Below are 24,002 nucleotides of genomic sequence, written 5' to 3' on the forward strand. Positions count from 1 at the left end.
CAACTGATACTCTGCAGCTAATTACAGCATGTTGATGGACTACCTGCCTCTGTACAGGGAGAATAGATCTATCTATCTATCTATTTTTTTAAAACACTAAGAAAAACATTCATTTACAAAAATAAAGCACTACTGTTAGGAGTTTGGTATCAGTAAATGAGAGATTTAGCCATCTATGTAGGGAAGTCTCTAACAGGAAACAATGAAAAGCCCTTCGAGGCCATCAGAGTCAGTGTCCTGTTGGCCTCGAGTTTACCTGGGCCAAAATCTTTTGCAAGCTTAGACACATCTCTCACTCTTTTTGTCAAGCACCTGAAACAGCAACCCCCTCTGTTAGATAACCACGCAGCATAACCTGATGCTTCCTGTGCACAATGACACACAACCTGGTTTCTTCCTGCTACCGCTTTGCTCCACTGACTCCATTTGTGGATGACTTCAGCTGGTCTTTGGAGAAAACTTTGTCTCGTCTCTCTCTCTCTCGCTCGATCTGTCCCGCCATCTTTTTCGCAAACACACACACACACATACACACACACACACACACACACACACACCATGTCAACAAAAAGTGTCTGTGGGAGTGTTTCCACATGAGCTGTCAGTGTCCATTGTTTCAGGGAGTCTCTGGGCCGCAATTCATATCAGGACAAGAGTCAGGGCTCATTCCTCCCCTCCTCCATTCTTTTCCTTCCTCTCCCATCCTGAACTGCTGAGCTGGCCTGATTCAACCGCCAACTCGTGGCCTGCATGTTTGGAGAAGGGGGAGGGGGTGTGTGCGTTTGGGGGGGCAGCTTCTTCTCACGGTGTGTCCGTCTGCTTCTGCCAGGCATCTGTGAGTCACCTCAGGAGCTCTCCGGGCAAATAACTTTATGGATGTGCAGGGCTCCTGGTTAATACTTATTTCATTAAATGAAAGAGTAATCTTTTAACAATGAAGGTCGGAATGACGCAATAATCCAAAACGGGGAGCATTGTTGTATGCCAGGTGGGGTATGGCCATTTTTTTTTACTTCTAACCAGTCTTTTTCTCTTAACTAACCATTAACTAACACTTGAAGAACAGGTTCTTAAAATTTGCTTTTCAGTAAGGATGCTGGAGATTCTCAGTGAGCCTCTGTTTAGAGAAAAAACATCTCTTCTGGAGGAGGAGGCCTGAGACCTTAGCTCTCAAATAATGTTTTTCATTAAACCTGATGCCTTTTCAGTTTTGAATGAATTCACACCTTCTTGCATGTAACTGAACGAGCCAGGCTTACAGTCCAACCTGCATATGAATATAGATATCCGACTTAAACGTCTCCTTCATGAACTGTGACCTGAGAAAGCCCTTCGGATGAAGAGCGAAACGTTTTCAACTACAACTGAAGTCCAATTGTTTCGTTTTTTTTTTTTAACCTTTTCTGGATTCTTCAGTCTGTAGTAAAATTAGCTTCAGCAAAGCAAGCCATTGCAATCAAACTTCCATAGAGTCAATAACCTTTCTAAAAACCAAAGCAATGCTTAAAAAAAAAACTGTGATTTTAATTTAGAAACTTGATTTATTATTAAAGTTAATCAGAGTAAGTTTGAGGTTGCCATCATCAAGGCTGACAATCAGTGGAAACTCCAGACTCTGTTAAATCCAATCAAATCACACAAGGGGACGTGACAATAGAACAAATACTGCAGCTGTAGTGAAAAATGAGTTTGCTCAATTGTTGTAGCCATATGACCCAAATCAGGCAATTCATCAATCTTTACAGAGTCTTCTTGAAGTGATGCTATAATCACACATGTACTATGCATAAATACTGCATAGCATGAAAAAGAAAACGACGCAGGGCAAGAAAAGGCACGATTAGATGCCTACAAAAGGTTGAGAAATGAATTAAAGATATTTGCTGTTAAAAACTTGAGTTCCCACACAAAAAAACAAAACAAAACAAACAACACAAACATTCATTCAGATAAAAACAGAAAATTATTCAGAACGCTGCCGTAAGTATGCCAAGCCAATAGGTGGTGTAGTCACAATACACATCAGAAATAAAGAAGACGCAAAAAAATAAAAAAAAATAAATAAATAAAAATCACTTTGGGGCTGAAAAAAGCTTTCAATTAACAAAACACAAAGAAATTAACATATTTCTGAATACCGTTACAGTGAAGTCTTCTATATCATTCATCAACTGATTCAATTTTAAAACAAAGATTAGAGCAAAAATATAAGAAACGCAATTACTTTGGTTTAACAAGAGTGATTGGAGATGCTAACTTGGTTTTTACATCATGACTGGGTCTTTTGTGCTTTTCAAGTACATTTTCAAAAATAAACAAGGGGAAAGTTTAGTTAGCACCTCTTTTCAGCCAGCTGACCGAGAGAGCACAGCAACATATGGGGGAGAAGCAGTGCTATATTACTTAAAAAATAAAGTTCAGTCACTTTGGTGCCGTCTCTGGCATCTCATTAAAGCACAGCCACAGTATGAAGGAACGTTTCTCACACATTAACCAATTAACACCCTGGTATACCTCGATACCAGCTACCGACCCATTCCTACGTATGATCTCAGGGGATCACTGGTCAAAGTACAAAAATCGAATTAGCCAATTAAACAAATACGATAAAACAAAAATAAAAGATCCATCATAATATTGTAATTGCTGAATTTATTTAACCAATTTGAAATTTTAATTTATTTCTGGAGAACACATAAGCAACCCCTGTGGGTGTTTTGTGACTCAAAACGAATCCCTGCGCCTTACTTTTACTTTTAGAAACGGCAACTTCAAAGACGTTGACAGATCCATTTTACAGGGTTAAGTGCCCCAGGACACATTTTCTTTACCCCAGTAACGTTATTGAGCATTCCCTCCAAAAGTTGTCCTCACTAAACAAAGTGTCTTGACTTGAAATTATCAGAAGTCTGACTGCTAAAGAAAAATCGAAAGAAATAAGGGTAGACCCACAACAATGATTACGCACATTACTGCTGCACTGTTTCTACAGATAAGATTGCAGTCTGAAGCTAGTAATCTTTAAAGAAAAAAAAAAAGCAAGATAAAAGTTCAGAACATCCAAGAAGCGTGCTGATACATGTTCAAAGTAGTCAAGGAAGTCAGTTTTTCTCCTAACAGTAAAATAAGTAAAAGAAATGATCATACATTTCACAGGAAAGCAGAAAAGTTTTATTTCTCTATGTGAATTTTGTTTTCCTTTTACAGAGAAATTTGCATCTGGATTTAATCTTTAGTGCCGCGTTGCATCAAGCCATACCCAGGCGATGCTTTTAAAATCAGCAGTTTTCCCTCAATTTTTCCTTAAGAAAACAACAAATTAGCTCCTATTTAATCAAAGATGCCAGAAAAGTAAAACAAATAACATAAAAATCCTTAAACTTTCAGTTTCCTCTTAGCAGGACAGACACAAATCATTTCACTTAGAAAACAAAACAAAAAAAACTAACTGTGACCCCATTATGAACTAGGTATTGTCCCATAAATGTTTTAAGACTTCTGTCTTCTGTCAAACTAAATACTAGAAAATACATTTCCAAAAAGACAGAAAAAGAGACTAATGGGCACACCCATACAGTTGCTTGCAAAAGTATTCACACCCTTGAACTTTTCCACATTGTGTGACATTACAACCAGAAACAAATATATTTTATTGGAATTGTACTTTTGGAAGCAACTGTATTGGCCAAATGTTTGCACACACTGGGTCACACTTGTGTGCATGTTTGCAAAAGACTCCCATACTTATACCACATGGACCTGCTATAGAAATATAAAAGGAAAGAGCCCTTCTATATGTGAAATTTGTGAATTAAACACCTACATATATATATATATAAAGAAAACAGTTTCAGGATGAAATTGTGTTGTTTATCACCCAGATATTTCCTTTTGCGACCAGCTGTGCACCTCTCGTCATCAGCCGGGTGGCTCTGAAGCCGAGCTCGCCTGCGGTGAGAGTCCAGAAGCGGAGTCAGTCCCTCCTTTGTAATTATGGACGCTGAAAATAACTCTTTACAAAAGGCTCAAGGTTCACGTTGTGCTCGCTGAACTCGGATGCACAAAAGCTGCATGATGTCTCTTAAGCCAGACTAAGTGGATGTAGACAGATTCCTCGAGGGATTAACGGGATTTTTGTATAACCTCTAAGAAATGTTGGCCATTTAAAAGTTCAAATCTAAAATTAAGCGGAATGAAGCCAAACGGTTCTACGTTTACTTCGACTGGAGCCACAACCCTCATGAGAAATCAGCGAAAAATGAACAGGAAACTACACTGAATTATCTGATAGCTGCAGCCCTCCCTACTTGCACACATTTAAAGTCAATTTGCACACTTTGATTACAATTAGGCGAGCTGGGATTTCCTTGTAGGACACAAATCCTTTGCTCAAGCTTACGCTTGTGCTGGCAACTTTTAAAAAAAAAAAAAACGTGTGAATTAGTGCGAGTTTTCCACTGTTGCGCACACATAGGGAGCATGCCCGGCCTTGTCTTGTCCTCCAGCAGGGCTGTAATTAAGGAGGAACTGCAGTGAGCCGTCCCAGCGAGCCGTCTCTACACAAACCAGCGGCTCCTCCCTCTAAAACCCACTAAACGCCCACCCGGCATGCAAACTCCCCACTCTCCCTAACCCCAAATGTTCACCCTCGTCCTCGCTTTTCTCATGCCTCAGCCAAAAATGTAGCTGGGGGAATTTTCTTGCTTTCCCGTATCGAGCGATCTCCCCGTCTCTTTCCTGGAATCTGTTGTCTATCATTTAGTTGGGATGATTTATGCATTAAAAGAAGCTCATTTGATTGCTGAACCGTCGGCTACGAGGTTTTCACACAACAGTTCTATCACGATATTAAAAGATGATGATAAATGGAGATCTTTAATTAAAAGAACAGTATTAACGACATAATTCTAACATTAAGAGCATTTAAATGGTTACGTCTAAGCTCTGTATCATATAATTTTAGAAATTAGGGGATTTAGTTTATAATTTATTGACATTTTCAGTTAGGGCTGCAGATGAAAGTTAGAAAGTTAGAATTGCTAAATCTGACTGAAAGTCTATAAAGTCCAGATTTTTACCAATGTAAATTATACCTATAATATGAAGGAAAAGATTTGAACAGATCCACTTCTTGATAAAAATGAAAATCAAACAATAGGACAACCTGAGAAAACTACAGAACACCATCAAGCTTTACAGCATGCGTTTGAGGCCCAAAAAAACAAAAAAAACCACAAAAAAAAACGTACAACTGACTCTCAACTATGCAACCATTAAAAAAATAGAGCAAGAAAATGCAAGAAATTAATTAGCAAGGTATTTTAGCACAATGTTGAGTCACAACATGGACAGAAACATCCCAATTGGCTCTCATACGACATGTATAAAACCCAAAAGAAATCAGCAGTTTCCTATTTTTGCGCTGAACTCTGGTCACAAACGGTTCACTTTATTCAGCCATCTAAAAATTGCAGAAGTTTTACTTATTAGTCAAATTCAGTATTCATGTAGGGTCAGTAAGTGAGCCAGCAAGTCAGTAAGTTATTAAATAAGGAATAGATTAATGAGAAAGGGAGATTGATGACAAATTATCGTTATATCACTGCATACAAAACGCATTTTGCCACAAACTGCTTCTAGAATCAACATCGGCCAATTATCGAGGTAGTACAATGCATTCGGGCTCTCCATGCCTGTATTATATTTAGAGATACAACCCATTTAATGCAGCATAAAAATGGTTTAGAAAGAGGCGATACGGTGGCGAAGCCATTAAGAAACTGCAACCAAGTTGTTTCAGCAGCAAAACAGCAGACATTCACCAGAAGGAACTTCTTTAAAAAAAAACACATCAGTAAAATGGAAATAATGAATTACATGTTTTTCCCCTCATTAACTGTAAACACCATCTGGCCATAGACATTTATACATCCTATTAATTCTAAATCATGCAATTTTTGCACCATAATTATTGCATATCATGGTTGGCTAATGTTGTGGAGCCATGCATCCATCCATTGTCCAAACCTGCTAATCCTTGCAGTGTTATGGGGGAGCTGGTGTCCATCTCCATCTGTCATTGGACGAGAGGCGTCGCACACCCTGGATAGATTACCGGTCCATCACAGGGCAACACACACGCTTTGGGAGGAAGCTGGGGTAACCCGGAAAGACGCAAGGCCGGGATTCAAACCCAGGACCTTCTTGCGGCAGTGATCCCAACCGAACCACTTATAAAAGCCCTAGTGTGGTATTGGATTGGTGTTTAAGGCAGAACAAAACAAACTGGGAAGGATGTCAACAAAAAAGTTACAATTAAGGAAAATTAATCCAGTTAATCCTCACAATAGACAATTTCTATAGCTGTCCAAAAAGAGCTCAGAGACAAAAACGAGTCACAAAAATCAGAGTTTCCCCTTTAAGCCATGAAGCACAGGGGGGCAGACAGACGCATTTCCATCTTGTTTTTCTCTCTCTCTTTGAAGGTTCAGGCTGCTGAGGAGTGGCTACGGCGGTGGTGGTGCTTCAGGAAGTTGTTTGTTTGTCCCCGAAGGACCGGCTATATCCATCGCACAACAACCAGAGCAGGACCCGAGCGGACGGCAGGACAAAGTACATTTCGGCTCAGCAACCGAGCTCTCTGAGACTCGCCACAACAGCAGCACAAAGAGACACAATCGCATGTGTCAGCTAGACACGCCGGTGTGTAAAGGTCATGTTTATCAAGAAGGACAAGTTGGAAAGCTGTGGGGCATCACATCACGTCCATGTTAAAAGTTAGAGTAATTTTCTTTGAATAGTGGTGCACAGGGCGAACAAACCCTACTCTGACAGCAGCCCTCTTTGGTGCGGCTGGTGAAACCGAGAGAGAAAAAGACTCCAAATGAGCCATTTTTCAGTCTTGCTGAGCTTTCTACAATGAATTTCCACACTAAATCCTTTATTGTGGAACAATAAAGGATACTCTATTCTATGTCTGCAGTTCACTCAGCCTGCAAGAGAGAGAGAGAGTAAGATTTTGAGCAGCTAACAGGAAGACTGAACTGCAAAGATGCTCCATCTTAGATAATCTCAATATAATCCTCTTCATATACATATTTTTTAAAAATCTTGATATTTTGCCCAGCTCTAATAAATTGGAATAGATATTGCAATATGTAGCTTTACTATCTGAATTACATGTCTTACAATTGTATATCTTCTTTTATTGTTGGTCTTAAAGAGAAATCAGAAATAGCCAGAGGTGTAAAAAGTAATCTATTACTCAAGTAGAAAAAAATACATCTAAAGGCAATTACTACTGTAATCGTATTGTATGATGTTAATATTGAAAAAATTGGGATTGGCTGTTTCACCCACATATTTATCCACTGAACACGAACCATTTAATACAATCCAAATATATTAAAAAAGGTCCTTATAGATGCAATACTGAGCATCAATATTGGTTTAATGGAGCAGAAAATCTGATGTCTAAGAATTGGTGCTCAAAGTCAAACTTCAGAGACATTTTATCAGTAATCTTTTACTTATTATTGGAATGTACATGAACATCCAAGCGTAGCTACAGGAATAGATGAGGGCAACTGGATATGAAAACTGGACATGAAAATGAATGCACTGCACTCATTATCCTTGTATGGATAGTGTTGTCAATGGGAATGATTAATTAAAGCGGTTAATCAAAGAATGAAAAAAAAGGGGGGCGGGAAACAAATAATCCTAAAAATGCAATGTTCTTCTTAAAGGTTTCGTTCTTCTTAAGTTTTTGTTGTGCATTACTGCCTCCAACCACAATCTAAATCACTGTTCGGGGGAACGCTATTTATCTGAATATTCTTTTGGTTTCTTGTTGACATGCCAGAAAGAAAACAAGCTGAAATAAAATAGAAGTAATGAGACTACTTTCAAAATGTAAGGAACAGAAAGTACAGATAATTGCATGAAAATGCAAGAAGTAGAAGTAAAAAGTAGGTTAAAAAATACTTACTGCAGTAAAGTATTAATAACCAAACTTTCTACTTAAGGTAATGAAGTATGCGTACTTACACCTCTGGAAATAGCTAAAAGCTGAACAGAAACCAGAGAGCAGATAAACTCTCTTAATTTACCTGTAAACACACGATTTTACTTGAATGGCCCCTGCCAAAAGTGAATGATGTTAAGATTAAGGTTTAAAGGGAGACATTTCTAAAATACTTCTTAAAAACGGACAAAAACTGTAGGAGGGGTGTGTAACAGATACTCCTGTCACATAACGTCTGGAAAGTTCACTGTGGGAGAGCAGGAAGGGCGGGCGGAGGAGCGGTTCAAAGAGAGGTCGTAAACCAAAATGAAAGCGGAGACTTAGGAAACATAAACTCCAATATAGTCCTGACAAACACAACAAGAGTTTAATTAAACCGCCAGACCCTCCCATCCGAGGCTTCAAACAACAAAGAGGAGCACTGCATGGCCGAAACCTTCAAGCCCCCCAAAAAAGTTGCAGAGACCCAGCAACAAGACAAGTGCTACATGTTCAGCACTGGAGTGGGGTTCGCGTTTTAATGGCTTTCTGTGTCGGCTGCCGTGATTTACGATGTCCCTCAATCTGGTCTTCTGTGGCGATGCAGTCAGACGCACAAAGAGAGGCCTCCCGACACCAGACATGGCTGCCGCTGCTCTGTGGGGCTCCTGGCAGGGATCGTGCATTTCCATCACACTTTAACTGCGACAGATATTGTCGGACGACACACAGAGAAAAAAGGCCACACAGGTTCTTATTGAAAGGCTCATCCACTCCGATAATTACGCAACCTGAAAGGATTATTGGCACAGTGGGGGACGGTTATTTGGAGCTAGAAGGGTCAAATGTTTAGTTAACATTACTTAAAAAGCCATTTAAATCTTACAAAAATTCTCCCTTTTACATCGTATTTTAGTCGCCTCTGAGGGCAAAAAGCCATAATAACGCGTTCTATCCTCACTCTTATCCCCACTTTCTGTCGGTGTTTCACTGTTAGGCAGACTCCCCTCTGTCTGCCGCGGTTTTCCCCGCACTTGTCCTCTTCGATGGTTGAGTCAGGCCTGGGGCCTCTAATGAAAAGGATGACGATCAGTCTGAGCAGCTACTTAAAAAAGAAAAAGCAATGCCCAGAATGCATATCAAGACGATGAGCCAAACGGACTGCACTGCTCTACTGTCATCCAGCTTGGAGACACTTGCAAAACGCCATGGCCATATCCAGGAAGGTAAAAAAGTAAAAATTATGTAAAGAAAAGGTGATAAATGATGAACTTCCAAAGAAAAGCAACTAGAGAGTAGCTATACAGGAACTAAATTGATGCGCTGGTATGAGGAAAAATTATTATTTTTTTTTTTTTGCAAAGTGACTTTGGATAGTTGAAAGTTGTCATATGGCACAGTAGGTTCTGGATTAACATTATTAATAATAATAAAAAAAAGGTCCATGATGAAACTGAACCGTTTCTAACTATCCTGGTTTTCACAATGAAAGGCCCTGTTTAAAACTTAGTATGATTAACTTTTCTATGAAGTTTCAGAAACACAGATTGTGTATTCTGGCTACTTCACCATGTCCATGCACATTTACAGCCTGACCGGTGGGTAGAGGTTTGATTGCTATGATGCATTGTTTGAACTGGTGAGTCTCAATTCACAACATCCAGCAACACAGATTAAAACACCAGAAAACACTATTGAAAAAGAACAGAAAAAAAGGGTTTGGACTTAAATGGAAATGTCTAAAAGAGTGAAAAACAATGAAAAGTAATTATCGTTGGGTTTAGTACTGGGTGGTTATCAATAAATGTGAAAAGTTACAGATTCAAAAGTGATAAAAACGTCCAGCCCCACTGTTACTTTGGTTTTAAAGTCCTTTTAATGACATGCCAGAGCAAGTGTAAAAAAATTATAAAAGTTTCTATTGAGTACATGGAGCATTAACTAATGCAGCATCACCCCATCCCTAACCTGTTGCTGCACACAGCTGGCCCTAAAGAAGCTGTATAAACGCTTCCGTCTTCAACAACAACAATAACAACAGCAAAATGGGCTGGTCAGAAATATTAAGAGTCATGAAAACTCATCTATTAAGGTCTGGAAATAAAGAAACTACCACCAAATTGCTCTTTTTAAGGGGACGGGACGTCTGTCAAGCACCCGACAGCAGACGCTACCCAACCAGTAGACCAGCTGGTGGTTCCTAGAGTCTCTAAAAGTAGAATGGGAGGCAGATCCTTTAGCTATCAGGCTCCTCTCCTGTGGAACCAACTCCCAGTTTTGGTCCGTGAGGCAGACACCCTGTCTACTTTTAAGACTAGCCTTAAAACTCTCCTTTTTTGATAAAGCTTATTGTAGGAGTGTCTTAGGTGTTGCCGAGCTATCTCTGTAGTTAAGCTGGTATAGGCGTAGCCTGCTGGAGGACATCAGGGTCCATTTGTCTCACTCTGCTCAGTTTTCCTACTGTTCTCCAATTTTGCGTCATTTGTTGTTTTTTCAACTTTTAACTTTATGTTCTCTCTGTCTTTTTTTTCCCTCTTCACAGTAGGTTTGGCGTCTGTTAATTGTGACATCATCCAGGGGGACAGATCATCTGCCATTACCATATAACATAGAAAGGATTCCTGGATCAATACATGTCTCTGCTCTGTCTTCTCTAACCCCCAGTCGGTCGAGGTAGATGACCGTTCATACTGAACCTGGTTCTACTGGAGTTTTTTTCCCCTGTTAAAGAAGAGTTTTCCTCTCCACTGTCGCTTCATGCATAATCGGAGGGATTGCTGCAAAGCCATGGACAATGGAGACGACTGTCCTCTATAGCTACTAGGGTGGTCACAATACAAAAAATTTGAAATCAATGTCAATAGTCAATACCCTTTTCGATATGACAGGGATGAAAAAAAGAAAATTAAAGGCAGAGAAAATATTTTAGTAACATGAAAAAAATAATCTTTTTCAATCTCAACATGGAACATAATTTAAATAAGTGTGCAAATAAATGCTAAATAAATAACTCAAATATAACACATGCTTAATAGCATGTTTGAGATATTTAGCCAAGTATGTTGTGGTGCTTGACTTTGTTTTCACCACTTTCAAGCATTGTTTGCTCACAGGCTTGTCAAGATCTTTGGGTTTTCCTTCTTTGTTTGCCTCATATGCTAAAAAAAATGTAGTATCGATACAATGCCAAATTATTATTATATCTGAATAAAGCATTTGAGTATTGATACTTTTCAGAGTATCAATATTTTTGATAACCCTTGTGGCTCTACGCTCTTTCAGGAGGAGTGAATGCTGCTTGTCAAGACTCGATGCAATCTGCTGGGTTTCCTTAGAGAGGAAACTTTTCGACCCATCTGTATGATTTGATTGAATTGGACTTAGTAAAGTGCCTTGAGATGACATGTGTTGTGAATTGGTGCTATATAAATAATACTATAAAAAAAAAAAAAACACTTGAAAACTGCAACCAAATTTTATGCTTTTTGCCTAAATCTATAGCAATGCTAAAATCAAGAGCAAAACTTAAATATTGTAGTATTCAGTGTTTGATTTAGCATGGCATCTAATATAAAAAAAAAAAACAGGTTTGCAAAAACATTAGAAACAACAGGCTTTCTAGGATTAAGACAAAAAAGAAGAAGATTGAAATTAAACAAAAATGTTATTGAGAAGGTCAGCATAAGAAATCAAAAAATAAAACAAAAACAGCAACAACTTAGGTCTTCCTACCAGTGTACAATTTGTTAAGGTGCAAGATGTTTAGCATAATCTAATATCTGGTTTTATTATTTTTATTTATATATATAGAATCATGATAATGATTAAATAATAATAAAAAAAAAAACTATTTACTCCAGGCTCTAACTGAGAAATCAAAGTGTGGCTGTAGTTAAATGGGATAAATCTACAATCCATACAGGGGCAACTGTGGCTCAGTGGGTTGTCATCTTGCAATCAGAAAATTATGGACTTTATTCCTGCTTCCTCCTATCGCATGTGCCCCTGGGCAAGGCACTTAGCTTAGTCTTTAAACTCCGTAAATTAATCATAAACCTAAGCATAGCATCCCAACATAAGAGAGAATCTACAAACATGAATTTCTTTCCCCCCTCAAAGTAACCATATCAGCTGGTAAAAATTAAAATTCAGGACAGCCTGTCAACACCGTACAATGCACAGAGGCAGCTGCATAAAGGTGATGACTAATACCGTACTGTACTAAAAACAACCAGTGAACTTTTTTATCATACAATTTCATCAGGCTGTCTCGGTTTTCCTGGGTTACTTCCTTTAAACCGAGTCCAGCGTGAGTGGACATGACACCTCAGCAGCTTGGGTTTCTGGTAACACATTGTCAATGCAAAGAGAAACAGCACAAGCGGACAAGGTCAGGTCAGAGCAGGATATTTCCTTTTGATCTTCAGGAAACTGCCAGGTCCAACATGTAGAACGACATCTGCCTGCAGAGGTGGGGTTTTTTTTGTTTCTTTTTAAACTTGTGCTACATTTCCATGTGTCTCTTTAGCTTGGCTGATCCATGGGTTGCTGGAGCTGTAAACCTTGGCATGCTGCATATGAAGCCAAACAGAGACGACCTTGGCTCAACCGAAGAGCTCTGTTTATTTAAACTCTTAGCCTTTTCTGAAAACAGGGGTCTCTGCTCTTTGTTAAAAAGTTTAGTCTGTGTTCAGTCCACCGATGCCGTCTGCAGAACAGCAGAATTTTCCCCTCACAGAACCCAGCCCCGACACCAGTGGGATGAGGACAACTCTGTCTTGGTGAGAGTATACGAGCGAAGGTCATACAAAATGAGAATGGGATCAAATTTTGGAAAGACGTAACCATCAAATGGCTTAAAACTACCATTAATCAAAAAGCTAATTATACAACAATAAATACTTATTAATGCATGTTTGTGTCATCTGGACGCTGCAGCTCAAATGAAAAATGTTCAATGCCTAGCTTCAGTATTTTGCATCTAAAACGTCTAATAAATGATGAAAAGATGTTTCCCCAGTTTTCTCAGTCAGCTTTGTCCATTCTTCATGTGCAAAAGCCTTCTACGCAGTGATGTCTGACAGCTTCAATAAATCTGCCCACTTTAAATCCCACCAAAGATTTTTAAGCAGGATAAAATCCGGTGACAAAGGGACACTCCTGGATGTTCCTGAAGCTCCTGTTGACGGCCTTGCTGCAAAGTCCAATGATCACCAAGATTTAATCTGACAACAGAAGGCATCAAGTTCCTCTTTAAAATAGTCTGGTGTTTCCGTAAATCCATGGTGCAAGATCACAATCATGACATTCTGGTACATTCTAGACAGCTTTTGACATTTTTTTAGGTCAAGAGTGACGCGAATCTTGGAGTCTGGCTCCAAAGTTCTCAGTAATTTAGAGCCTTTGTTACTGTTGCCACAGAAGTACCAGTACCAGTCACCCTGTACGTGTCTGGCAGTCACACTGGCTTTCTCTTAGTAGTCCTGGCTAAATTACAAAAGAACCCTTCATGAATTTTGGCAGATTTTTATCTGTTCCACAAGTTTTAAAACGTCAGTAACGGTGTCTCTTGAAATGCTACGCTTTTCTGGAAATCATCTACCCATGAACCTTCAGGTGTGTTGAAACAAACTTGTCCCTCGGCTTCTCCCCCCTAATCACATGGATGGGATTTCATCACAGCTGAAGAAAAAGAAAGGTCCTTGCAGCATTCTTTAAAGTTTGAATATCTTTCAAATCCCCACAGGATCCCTCGGGGGTCCTTTAATAAGGGCTGTCAGGTCTCTGTACGACCGGTGTCAGAGTCTGGTCCGCATAGCCGGCAGTAAGTCGGACTCGTTTCCGGTGAGAGTTGGACTCCGCCAAGGTTGCCCTTTGTCACCGATTCTGTTCATAACTTTTATGGACAGAATTTCTAGGCGCAGCCAAGGTGTTGAGGGGATCCGCTTTGGTGGCCTTAGGATTGCGTCTCTGCTATTCGCGGATGACGTGGTCCTATTGGCTTCATCAGGGCGTGATCTACAGCTCTCACTGGAGCGGTTCGCAGCCGAGTGCGAAGCGGCCGGGATGAAAATCAGTGCCTCCAAATCCGAGACCATGGTCTTGAACCGGAAAAGTGTAGAGTGCCTTCTCCGGGTTGGGGAGGATGTCCTGCCCCAAGTGGAGGAGTTCAAGTATCTTGGGGTCTTGTTCACGAATGAGGGGAGGATGGAGCGGGAGATCGACAGGCGGATTGGTGCGGCGTCTGCTGTGAAGCGGGCGCTGTACCGATCCGTTGTGGTGAAGAGAGAGCTGAGCCAAAAGGCGAAGCTCTCGATTTACCGGTCGATCTACGTTCCTACCCTCATCTATGGTCACGAGCTTTGGGTCGTGACCGAAAGAACGAGATCCCGGATACAAGCGGCTGAAATGAGTTTTCTCCGTAGTGTGTCTGGGCTCTCCCTTAGAGATAGGGTGAGGAGCTCAGTCATCCGGGGAGGACTCAGAGTAGAGCCGCTGCTCCTCCACGTCGAGAGGAGCCAGTTGAGGTGGCTCGGGCATCTGGTCAGGATGCCTCCTGGACGCCTCCCTGGAGAGGTGTTCCGGGCACGTCCCACCGGGAGGAGGCCCAGGGGAAGACCCAGGACACGCTGGAGGGACTATGTCTCCCGGCTGGCCTGGGAACGCCTTGGGATTCCTCCTGAGGAGCTGGCCCAAGTGGCTGAGGAGAGGGACGTCTGGGCCTCCCTACTGAAGCTGCTGCCCCCGCGACCCGACCCCGGATAAGCGGAAGAAGACGGATGGATGGATGGATATCATATGAACCAATTTTTGCCCATGCAAAAAAACAACCATCATGCACCTTTAAAACGATTTTATATAAGTCTTAATTAATTTTTGACATGGGTATCTTAAAAAATACATTGTTACACTAACCCAAAAACCTTGTTCAAATGTTTAACGTGTCAAATATTTCTGATTGCATCTATAAACTACCAGCAGTCTTACTTCTGCATACCTTCAAAACTTCTCAACACATCAGCACCTTTTCCAGTACTAATCATTCAAACAGCCTTAAAATTTTGTAACCAATGTTTCTTGGCAAATACAAGTAACAAGAGTTTCTTTTTAACAAATACCAGTAAAAAAAGGAGGTTAGACGCAGAACTCCACATTCCCGGTAAAGTTATCGGAGCTTAAAATAACACGGTTGGAGAAGAAAGCGCTAAGGCTTATCGGCATCAAACATTTGCATCAGTTTGGCCGGGGACATGAATGAGCAGTGGGTACTCCCATCATTTTCCAAGAAACACATTTCACGCAGTGTCAGCCTTGTTGGGTAAGAGTAGCAGTCCCAAAAGCTACAAACGCTGAAGTTTAACACAATACTTTCTGTTTTTGGATAAGATGGAAAACGGCTGCTAAATTTCTACAGCTCAGTGTTTAGCCATTTCACGCACAAAAGATACACATGACACCATTTTAAACACCCTATAGTCAATCATTCATTGAATTACACATGACTTCACCTTTATAATTGAGGCCCAAGCAACTGACCGGAAAGCTCCACATACAGAGATGGTCTTTTACCATAAATCTGTTTTATATATGTTGCCTCTTTTCCCCGTCAGCTGCCAGCTTGTTGTGCTTGAAAAATGCAGAAAAGAACCAGAACAAAACCCTTGCTTAGTAACACAATGGAGCATAAGAAATTCACCACTGCCACAGTTGTGGAGGTAAAACAATTGTTAGACGTAAGTGTAGTTTAGGAGATATGGGAGAAAAAACAAAACAAAATACTTTTCAGAATTTTTTTCCCCCTAATTTATGTGTGAGGTTATGCCGCTGTAGCAAAGCTTACATTTATTTGAAAGGGTTCAAGCATCTGTTCCTTGGCAAATACTATTATATAATTAATGTGGATCATGCAGTAAATGGGATGGACCACATTATCTCTGAAATTAAAGAATAGGTTATGATTTTTAAATTTTAATCAGTTCTGCTTTTAAAGTAGCTCTAAATCTGTTACTTAACAGATATGTATTAAAACACACACACAAACCTGAATTTTAGGTCCTCAAGAGTACTTTGATGGGGTTAGGATACTTTTAAAATCCATAAGGGTCGATTTGTCTTTAGTATTCAACATATACATAGAAAATTCCCTTGAAATGGGTTAATTGTCAATTATAAACATGAGCTGCTAGCTTTAATTTAAATAAAACAGAAAATCAACTGTTATTTCTACTAGTGTAAAAGTATAGCAAATTGGTTATTAGTCACAATATGCCATCTAAAACATTTGTTATTCATTTCACAACCTACATCAAGCAGGAGTCATGGTGCAGAATATTATACTATTTTTATTGTTGCTCTTTAGACACACACACACACAACATAAGCTAATATTAGCTGGACTATCTGCTGTTTTATAGACATGCAACTTGTAGTTTGAAACCTGAATTTTGTTGAAGTGTTACTTCAATAAGAGTTAAGGGCGCCACGTCTTTATTTTCAAAGCTGTGACTGTCTGCGATTGGGGGGCTTAATTTCAGCTGACCGACCAGGCTGCAACAACAGAGGGTGGGACAGCACTGTGTTACTCTTTGGTCTCTCAAACACCCTCTCTATGTTGAAACAATTACTTTCTAAAAACATTTTGAAACCTTCTCATGCCCCCATCAAACAAAACAAAGGAATAAAATGACTTTGGGGCTCAGAGTTCTTGGTCCTATTTGACAGATGAATTAACCATGATAGCGAGTTGGCTATCAGGTTACCTGTGAGTTCTTATTTGTGGTGGTAACCAAAGAAAAAAAAAGAGAAAAAAAAGCCCTCCAAGGCTTTTTGTCCTATGGCAACCTCTCAAGTTCCTACAACTATCAAAGAAGCTTCCCCTGAAAGCACCCAATGCTTCTTCCTTACATCTCTTTGCTCTTACAACAGACGAGTGGTTATTGCACCGAGCGCTTACAAAGGTTCCTGGGAATACGCCACACGGTTGTAACCTGCTTTGTCTGAGTAAAGGTCATCAGTGTAGAATCAATCCCCACAGGGGGGGGGAGTATCATGCATCTCAGGCAGGATTATCACTCCATCCCAACAAAACTATGGCACGTGCTGCCGAGACTTCACAGAAAACCAGGCCTGCGAGGGAGTGTCAGGTAGATAAAAGAGACGTGCACATGTTGCCGTAGCTATTGTTGAATGTAGGAGGAGTGGAGAAGGGATGCAGATGGCCTCTCCTGGACACTGAGGGTGGAGGAGCCCATCTTTCGCTGAGCAATGAAATACGACAACCTCGGTTAGGGGTTAATTCAAATCTAATTGCTTTCAGTAATCATTCGTTGGTTTTTCCTTTTCAAGTTTTATCTTTAACACTAATAAAGTCTTTGAAACAGCCCCAGTTTACAGTCTGAACTGTCTGTCGCCAATCTGAGGTGACAATTTAGTTTCCCATCCTGGTAAATGAGAGCATGGGAACCTCTTCAAAGGTTATTTTCCTTTTTAAATTTATATCCAAATCAAAGCCCATCGATTCACATTGAACGTTGCTTTTATTGGTGGAGTGCCACTGTTAATGTGCAGTTATGAGCTTTCCCTTTCACACGGGGTGGTCTGCTGACCCACCGGTCACAGCAGACACACGGTGACACCACCGATGACCTGCACTCACAGGGTGGTACTGTCTGATACAGTCATTATGACGCTCGCTTTCTCATGCCAGTAGCACAATGGGTGCGGGGCATCTGCTCTGAGGAATGAGGTACTCTCACAGCCACACATTCACCTCTTTGTCTGGCTGCTAACAAAAGGCTGCAGATCCACAGGATGGTCAGACTGCTCGAGCCGCACATTCTTCTGAACCACATCACCATGATCAGTGGTAATGTATTGCCTCCTGTCATAGAAATTTGTCCTGTGCAACTCCCAGACCACCTTTTATTTAACTTCTTAAGGGAATGTTTCTACTTTCTAAATTAAGCGTGATAGAGCAGTGGTTCCTCAGTCCTTGTCCTCAGGACTCACTGTCCTACCCTAGATGTGTTTCTGCTCCAGACCACCCGTTTCAAATGGTTGTGCCAACTCATCAGCATGCAGGCAGATGCTGCAGAGGTTTTTTAACCACCCATTCATTGAAGTTAGGTGTGTGGCAGCAGGGAAAGACCTAAAGTATGCAAGGCAGTGAGTCCTGAGGACCAGGATTGAGAACCACCAATATAGAGCATTTTATTAAAAGGCAGATTACATTGCACCTAAAGAAGGCAGATCCCCCGCCACAAAAATGTGCATGTCAATCAAAACACAAGAACAGTAAGATGTATGACTTTGCAGAAACTACATCTATAAATGTACTACCACAATGCTAAAATCAGCAGAGATGCACCGATGAGAGATTTGTGGCCAATTTCTGATGAAATTTTTGACCAATTTTTGAAAATTCACATTTCTCTTTAAGAATTCAATTTAGCAGCATTTTCAGCCTTCCTGCCATGAGCAGTTATTTGTATTAGGAACAGAAGCGACGTCACACAGTGTGTATGTGTGAGAGCAGTAAAAGCAAGATTTTACAATTTATAGCAAAGACAAACAAATTAGAGACGCCTCGATCTGTCTTTTCTGATCTCCAACCCTATTTGACATTTGAGTCAAATAACCAGCTTCACCTGAAGTTTAACTCCATGCTGTAGCAGCCTAAATGAACAGGTGCCAGGCACGAAATAATGGATATCCTTCTAAATAGCCATCTATGATGCTTTTTCCATTCAGTAACAACTCCCCCACTGAAGAGTGTGGTGGTTAGTGTGACCTGCTATAGATTAGGCATGGTGTGTCCACTGATCGCATGAAAAATATCGTCATTTTGAGTTTCCGACAGGCCACGGATCATAGCTGAAAATGGTCTGATTCCCCAAAGCCAGCCAATATCTCAGTGCACCTTTAAAAAAATAAAAATACACACAATCCAACAACTGCTTTCCAATTAGATGTCACTTATAGCATTATAACCCCAGAACATGGGTAATGCAGTTTGAGCTTGGGCCTCTTTGGCATCAAAAAGATGGAAACCCACATCATTGCAGTTCACAAGGCTGCTGGATAGCTTTTGAATGTCAGCCACTGGACTGTTATTAAAACAATACCCTGGAGTGTACACACTCATTACACAACCCAGCGAGGGACATTCCAAGAAGGATTGAGAGTATGAAAAGACGCGAATGTTGATGGATTTATTTGTATGCAGGCTGGCTCTCTGGCAAGCGGTCAAGGCCCTCTCCAAACTTGGGATCAATGACAAGAGACGGAGAGAGAGGACTCGGTTCCCATTCAGCACTCTGTGGGTTTTGGGATTGAACAAATACGCGCACGCATGCAAGCACACAGGCACCCACCAACATAGGGAGCTCCTTGAGGAGCCTCCCTTTTCATGCAGATCTTTTGTCTCACAGTAATGTCTGGTATGCCGGGACGCAGGCTTTGCTCAATGACCTGATTTCTATGGGGCTACCGAGGCACTGATCTCCCTCTCTCTCTGTGTTTGTGTCTGTTCGTCTGCCTGCAAGGCCTTCCTCTGGATAAAGCACAGGACTTAGCTGGGCAGACAGACACAGTCCGAGACTGATCCGATAAATAAGAGGGCAGGGGACAAAAAAGAACAGGAACAAAGTCTTGCATTAAGTAAACAGAATGGGCCTCGGGGCAAATGTAATTGATTGAGGAAATTTGTTTCCCCTTCAAGTCGGCAGAGTAATTGTAACCCAAGGTGGAGTTAATAAAAAATAGATGATTGCTTTACAGCAGGGGTGTCAAACATACGGCCCGCGGGCCGGATCCGGCCCGCCGAACAATTTAATCCGGCCCTGTGGCTAAATGCATTATCATTATAAATTTTTTTTTTTTTTTTATAAATTATTATTATTATTTTTTTTTTTTTTCCAGTGTCCTGTCTGGCAATGTGGCAATACGATCCCACAAAGAGCTCATCAGATTTGACTTTCACAAATGGAAAAGATAAAAGGAAGAGAATGATAAAACAATTATTGAAAAAAGCATGTACTTCGTTTAATTGAAAATATGCAATTCCTATATTGTCCACGAGGGGCGCTGTGTTTTAATTAACAGATTAAGCTTCAGGTGTGGAAAAATTCAAATCATTTCTTAATTTTTATCTGTTTGATGTATTTTGTCATGCAGAACAGTGTTTTTAAGTTCCAAAAAATGTGAATAAATGTTTTTCAACATTGTATAATCACTGTGATCAGTTCCTATGCATAATGCACAAGTAAATGTTTAACTGAGTAAAAGTATTGTTAAAATTGCACATACTTTTCTTAAAAACGCTGAGATTATTCATAATATATTGTGTAAAAGTAAAATTAACTTATTATAAAAATCAACAACAAGTCCACATTTATTAGTTCTATTTAATCTTGCAATGAGTTTACTCGTGTGGCCCTCTTGAGATCAGATTAAGCTGAATGCGGCCCCTAAACCAAAATGAGTTTGACACCCCTGCTTTACAGTTTTTAACGGTTCCAAGATATTTAAACCAACAAGTTTTAAAAAAAGACACAAATTGTCTCCGCAAGCTTTTGCAAAAACAAAAAGGCAAAGACGGCATTGAAATGCACCGTCCGGAAAATGTACCTCGTCTTTGCACAAATACCCTGAGGAGGGGATGAGCAGAGTCGACCGCCTTGGAAAAGTTCTCGTCGTTGTTAATCGGCAGGAAGTCCCCGTGGGTGTCGGCGTAGCCAAGCATCACCTCTATATTCGCAAGGCGGTGAATATGCAGGATGAGCTTGTAGAACTCCTCGAATTTGCCAGGCTTGAACCGGTTTACAGAGAACCGGCGGAACTCGGCTCCATACTGAGGAGAGAGAAGAAGAGACAAAAAGACATTAAACTAAAAAAAAAAAAAAATGGGACACCACTAGAAGACATAAATGGACACGGTTAGTGGGATTGTAAATGGACGTCAAATAAGGCATGGCAAAGAAAGCTTCTGAACGATGCACAAATAAAAAAAAAAACAAAAAAAAAAAACACTTATATTTAGGAAAACAGGTTTCAACACAGCCAGTAGCAAAAAAATTAATTTCCTTTTCAGCAAGAGTCATATAAACTGTTTGGAAGCAGAGATACTGCTGAACTTAAATAGTTAGCACAGATTCAAAACAAGGCGGGACATATGTAGAACCATGAAGTAGTGTTTGTCCCCGTATGGATTTCTTTTTTTTTGTCAGACTTGAATGTTTCAGATCAAAACAAATTTTACATCAAAGATAAGCTTTAGTTAATACAAAGCAGCTGGCCCTCTTGTTAAATCCTGATTTAATTGTGATAACAGTGAAATGATAAAAAAAAATTTTGACATTGTTTCATTAACGACACCTAGACCTCATTACTCCCTGATGTATATGGCATCAGAGAAAATATAACCTGAGCTGGGATAAAAGATCTGAATACAAACACAAAAGTAAATAAAAATGCTGTGGCGAGGCCTAGTTAAAGCCTGAGCTTAACTTCCTTTAAGATGCAGCGGTTGGGTCTTAAAGGTGCGTTGTACAAGTTCCAGAGTGTTTTTGCACAAGTTTGCCCCATGTGGCGACAAGTTGAAATGACAAGTGTTGTGCATGGGGAAAGAGGAAAAGCATCTGCCGCTGCAACAGGACAGGCCTTTTGCTTGGAGGCATAATGACTTCTGAGGTAAGAAAGTCATAAATATTGAAGTTAGCCCGTGTTCTCTCGCTAAACTGACTAATGGAGCTTATAGAGGCAACTGTGATAATTAGAGGAAAACTCATTTTAAAACTTCAGGCAATTGTAAGGGCATGTAAGGGAAAGAAATAACAATATTAACCTTTAAACTTCTGCAATGCTTCTTTTAAATAGTTCGTCGAACTACAAACCAATACATGTACAGTATTACATTTCAATTATTGTTTGCAAACAACCAGCAGTTAATAAAAATGTCTGTACGAACCAAGAGAGGAAATGAATTGGTTTTAAAAAGCCTGGTATAATTGTTTTACCTATATATATATATATATATATATATAGATATAGTATATATATATATATATATATAGATATATATAATATATATATATATATATATATATATATATATATATATATATATATATATATATATAAAAAAAAGTTCTCACCTAAATATCCTAAATATCACACCTATACTTATTAAATATGCGATTTCCCCTACGGTTTTAACTATCAATGAGTCAGGGCTTTTTAGTGAGTTCTCCATTTGAAGCACACAAAAGATAAAAATCCACAGGGTATTAGAAGTAAAATCAGAACAATGATGCATTGAAAAACATATTTTTTTATATATATTTGTATGTAGCTTCTTCGTGCCTCACTAAGAGACAATCTTAAACTCTCTGTTGTTCAAGCAAATACTACCTCAGGAACATTAAGCCTCGTCTCTACAATTAATTTGCAAACTGAGGGTGCCAAATTCCTCCCGTCGTAAAAAAGCGGCTGCTGCTTGAGGTTGCCTGGTCTTACCCGAAAACAACAAAAGGCAATAAGAGTGAGTGGCAGATAGAAGGTGTTCTGTTGGAGCGAGAGTTTTAGAGGCTGGAGAGACAAAAACAACATTTGGAGCACTCAAATGACGTAAGAAAAGCTGGCACAACCATTGTTCAGCTGAGCAAACGGCACAAAGTCTAAACAGCTGTGCACTACAAAAATTATGGGGCACAAAGATATTTTGATTTTGAGTTATCTTAACTGATTCACATTGTTAGCTTGTCTCAGGCCAGAGCAATTCTTCCTCATTTGTAGCTGATCTACAAGAAGCCATGAGAACAGCAATGAACGTTTCTTTCTGGTCTTCCTGATTTGAGCTGCAGTTAATTGTTTATATGCATAAGCATCTAAACAATTTCACTATTATTTTAAAACAAAGACAATTCAAGACATGATTGCAGAGTTACCATTTTACACTAGCTTAAGGTTACCAGAATCCTGCAATGAAAACCGGGGAGGGCTCGGCTCTGTTACTCCGTCGGGAGCGCGGTAGGTCCAGGTAGGTACCTCTTGTTATGTGCGATTTTTTTCGTCCATCATGATAAACTGAAATCAGGGACATCTGCTCCCCCCAGCTTTAGCATCTTCAATTACCAGTTGCCACATCTCGTGTAACTAAAAACAGCAGTTGTTTTAGGGTTTAAGTGCATTTTGAAGTCTTGCATTAGAAAAGGTAGATCGAAAGAGCAAAATTCGAAATAACTCAACTTGGCAAGTTTGCATGGGGTGTTTTTTTTTTTTTGTGGCTTTTCTGAAAATAGGTAAATGCCAAAAACAGGAGATGGAAACACATTGTTCTGACTTAGCGAACGTGACAGAACACTTACAAGTTGCCTGATAGCAACAGATTCCTGAAATACTCCATTTTTCTTGGATGAGAGGTCCATGCTAGTTTGCAACCTGTACTTCCTGTTTATTAGCCATGTGTAACGTCAACTTCTGATGAAATTACGCTTTGCCTACCATACTTAATTCGCTCCAAACCAATGGAGGGAAATTTGTTTAATTTGCAGTCTTTTCTTTTTGGTTCCTTTTTTGCAACATTTTAAAAAGTTCACTCAAATTCTCATGACAATCGGATGGCAACATAGCAACCGACACTAAAACTAGCAAACTTTGAGAATCTTCTTCCCACTGTGCCAAGTTACACATTAAGTTTTTTGTTACTGTAACCTGGTTTCTTAATAAGTATTGCTTACCGGCTGGTTTTACGGTCAATCATTAGGGCTAATCAAAATGAAAATTAGTTTATTCTAGTCACAATACAAAGCATCTGCACTAAGAAGCACGGGTTTGTGCATTGGCTTTCCTAGGGTAGGTCAGTGAAACATCCAAGCATCAAGGCTGGGCAAAATATATGTGAGAACAAAAAAAGAATTATGACTCATACACACAGAGATACAACCAAAAAAACAAAAGGACACCTAAAAAACAACAACAGCAGTTCTGGTGTGTGATT

General features: G+C 39.9%; 1 protein-coding gene across 1 annotated transcript in view; it reads right to left on the reverse strand.

The window, feature by feature from the left end:
- The window catches only part of pard6gb (par-6 family cell polarity regulator gamma b), a 49,501-nt gene that overhangs the window by 19,773 nt on the left and 5,726 nt on the right, over positions 1-24,002 (reverse strand). Inside the window, exon 2 of the mRNA XM_012865941.3 lies at positions 20,633-20,855. Coding sequence (XP_012721395.2) covers positions 20,633-20,855 — 223 coding nt within the window. The remainder of the gene's footprint in view (positions 1-20,632; positions 20,856-24,002) is intronic.

This window comes from Fundulus heteroclitus, chromosome 13 (assembly GCF_011125445.2).
Source record: "Fundulus heteroclitus isolate FHET01 chromosome 13, MU-UCD_Fhet_4.1, whole genome shotgun sequence".
NCBI lineage: Eukaryota > Metazoa > Chordata > Actinopteri > Cyprinodontiformes > Fundulidae > Fundulus > Fundulus heteroclitus.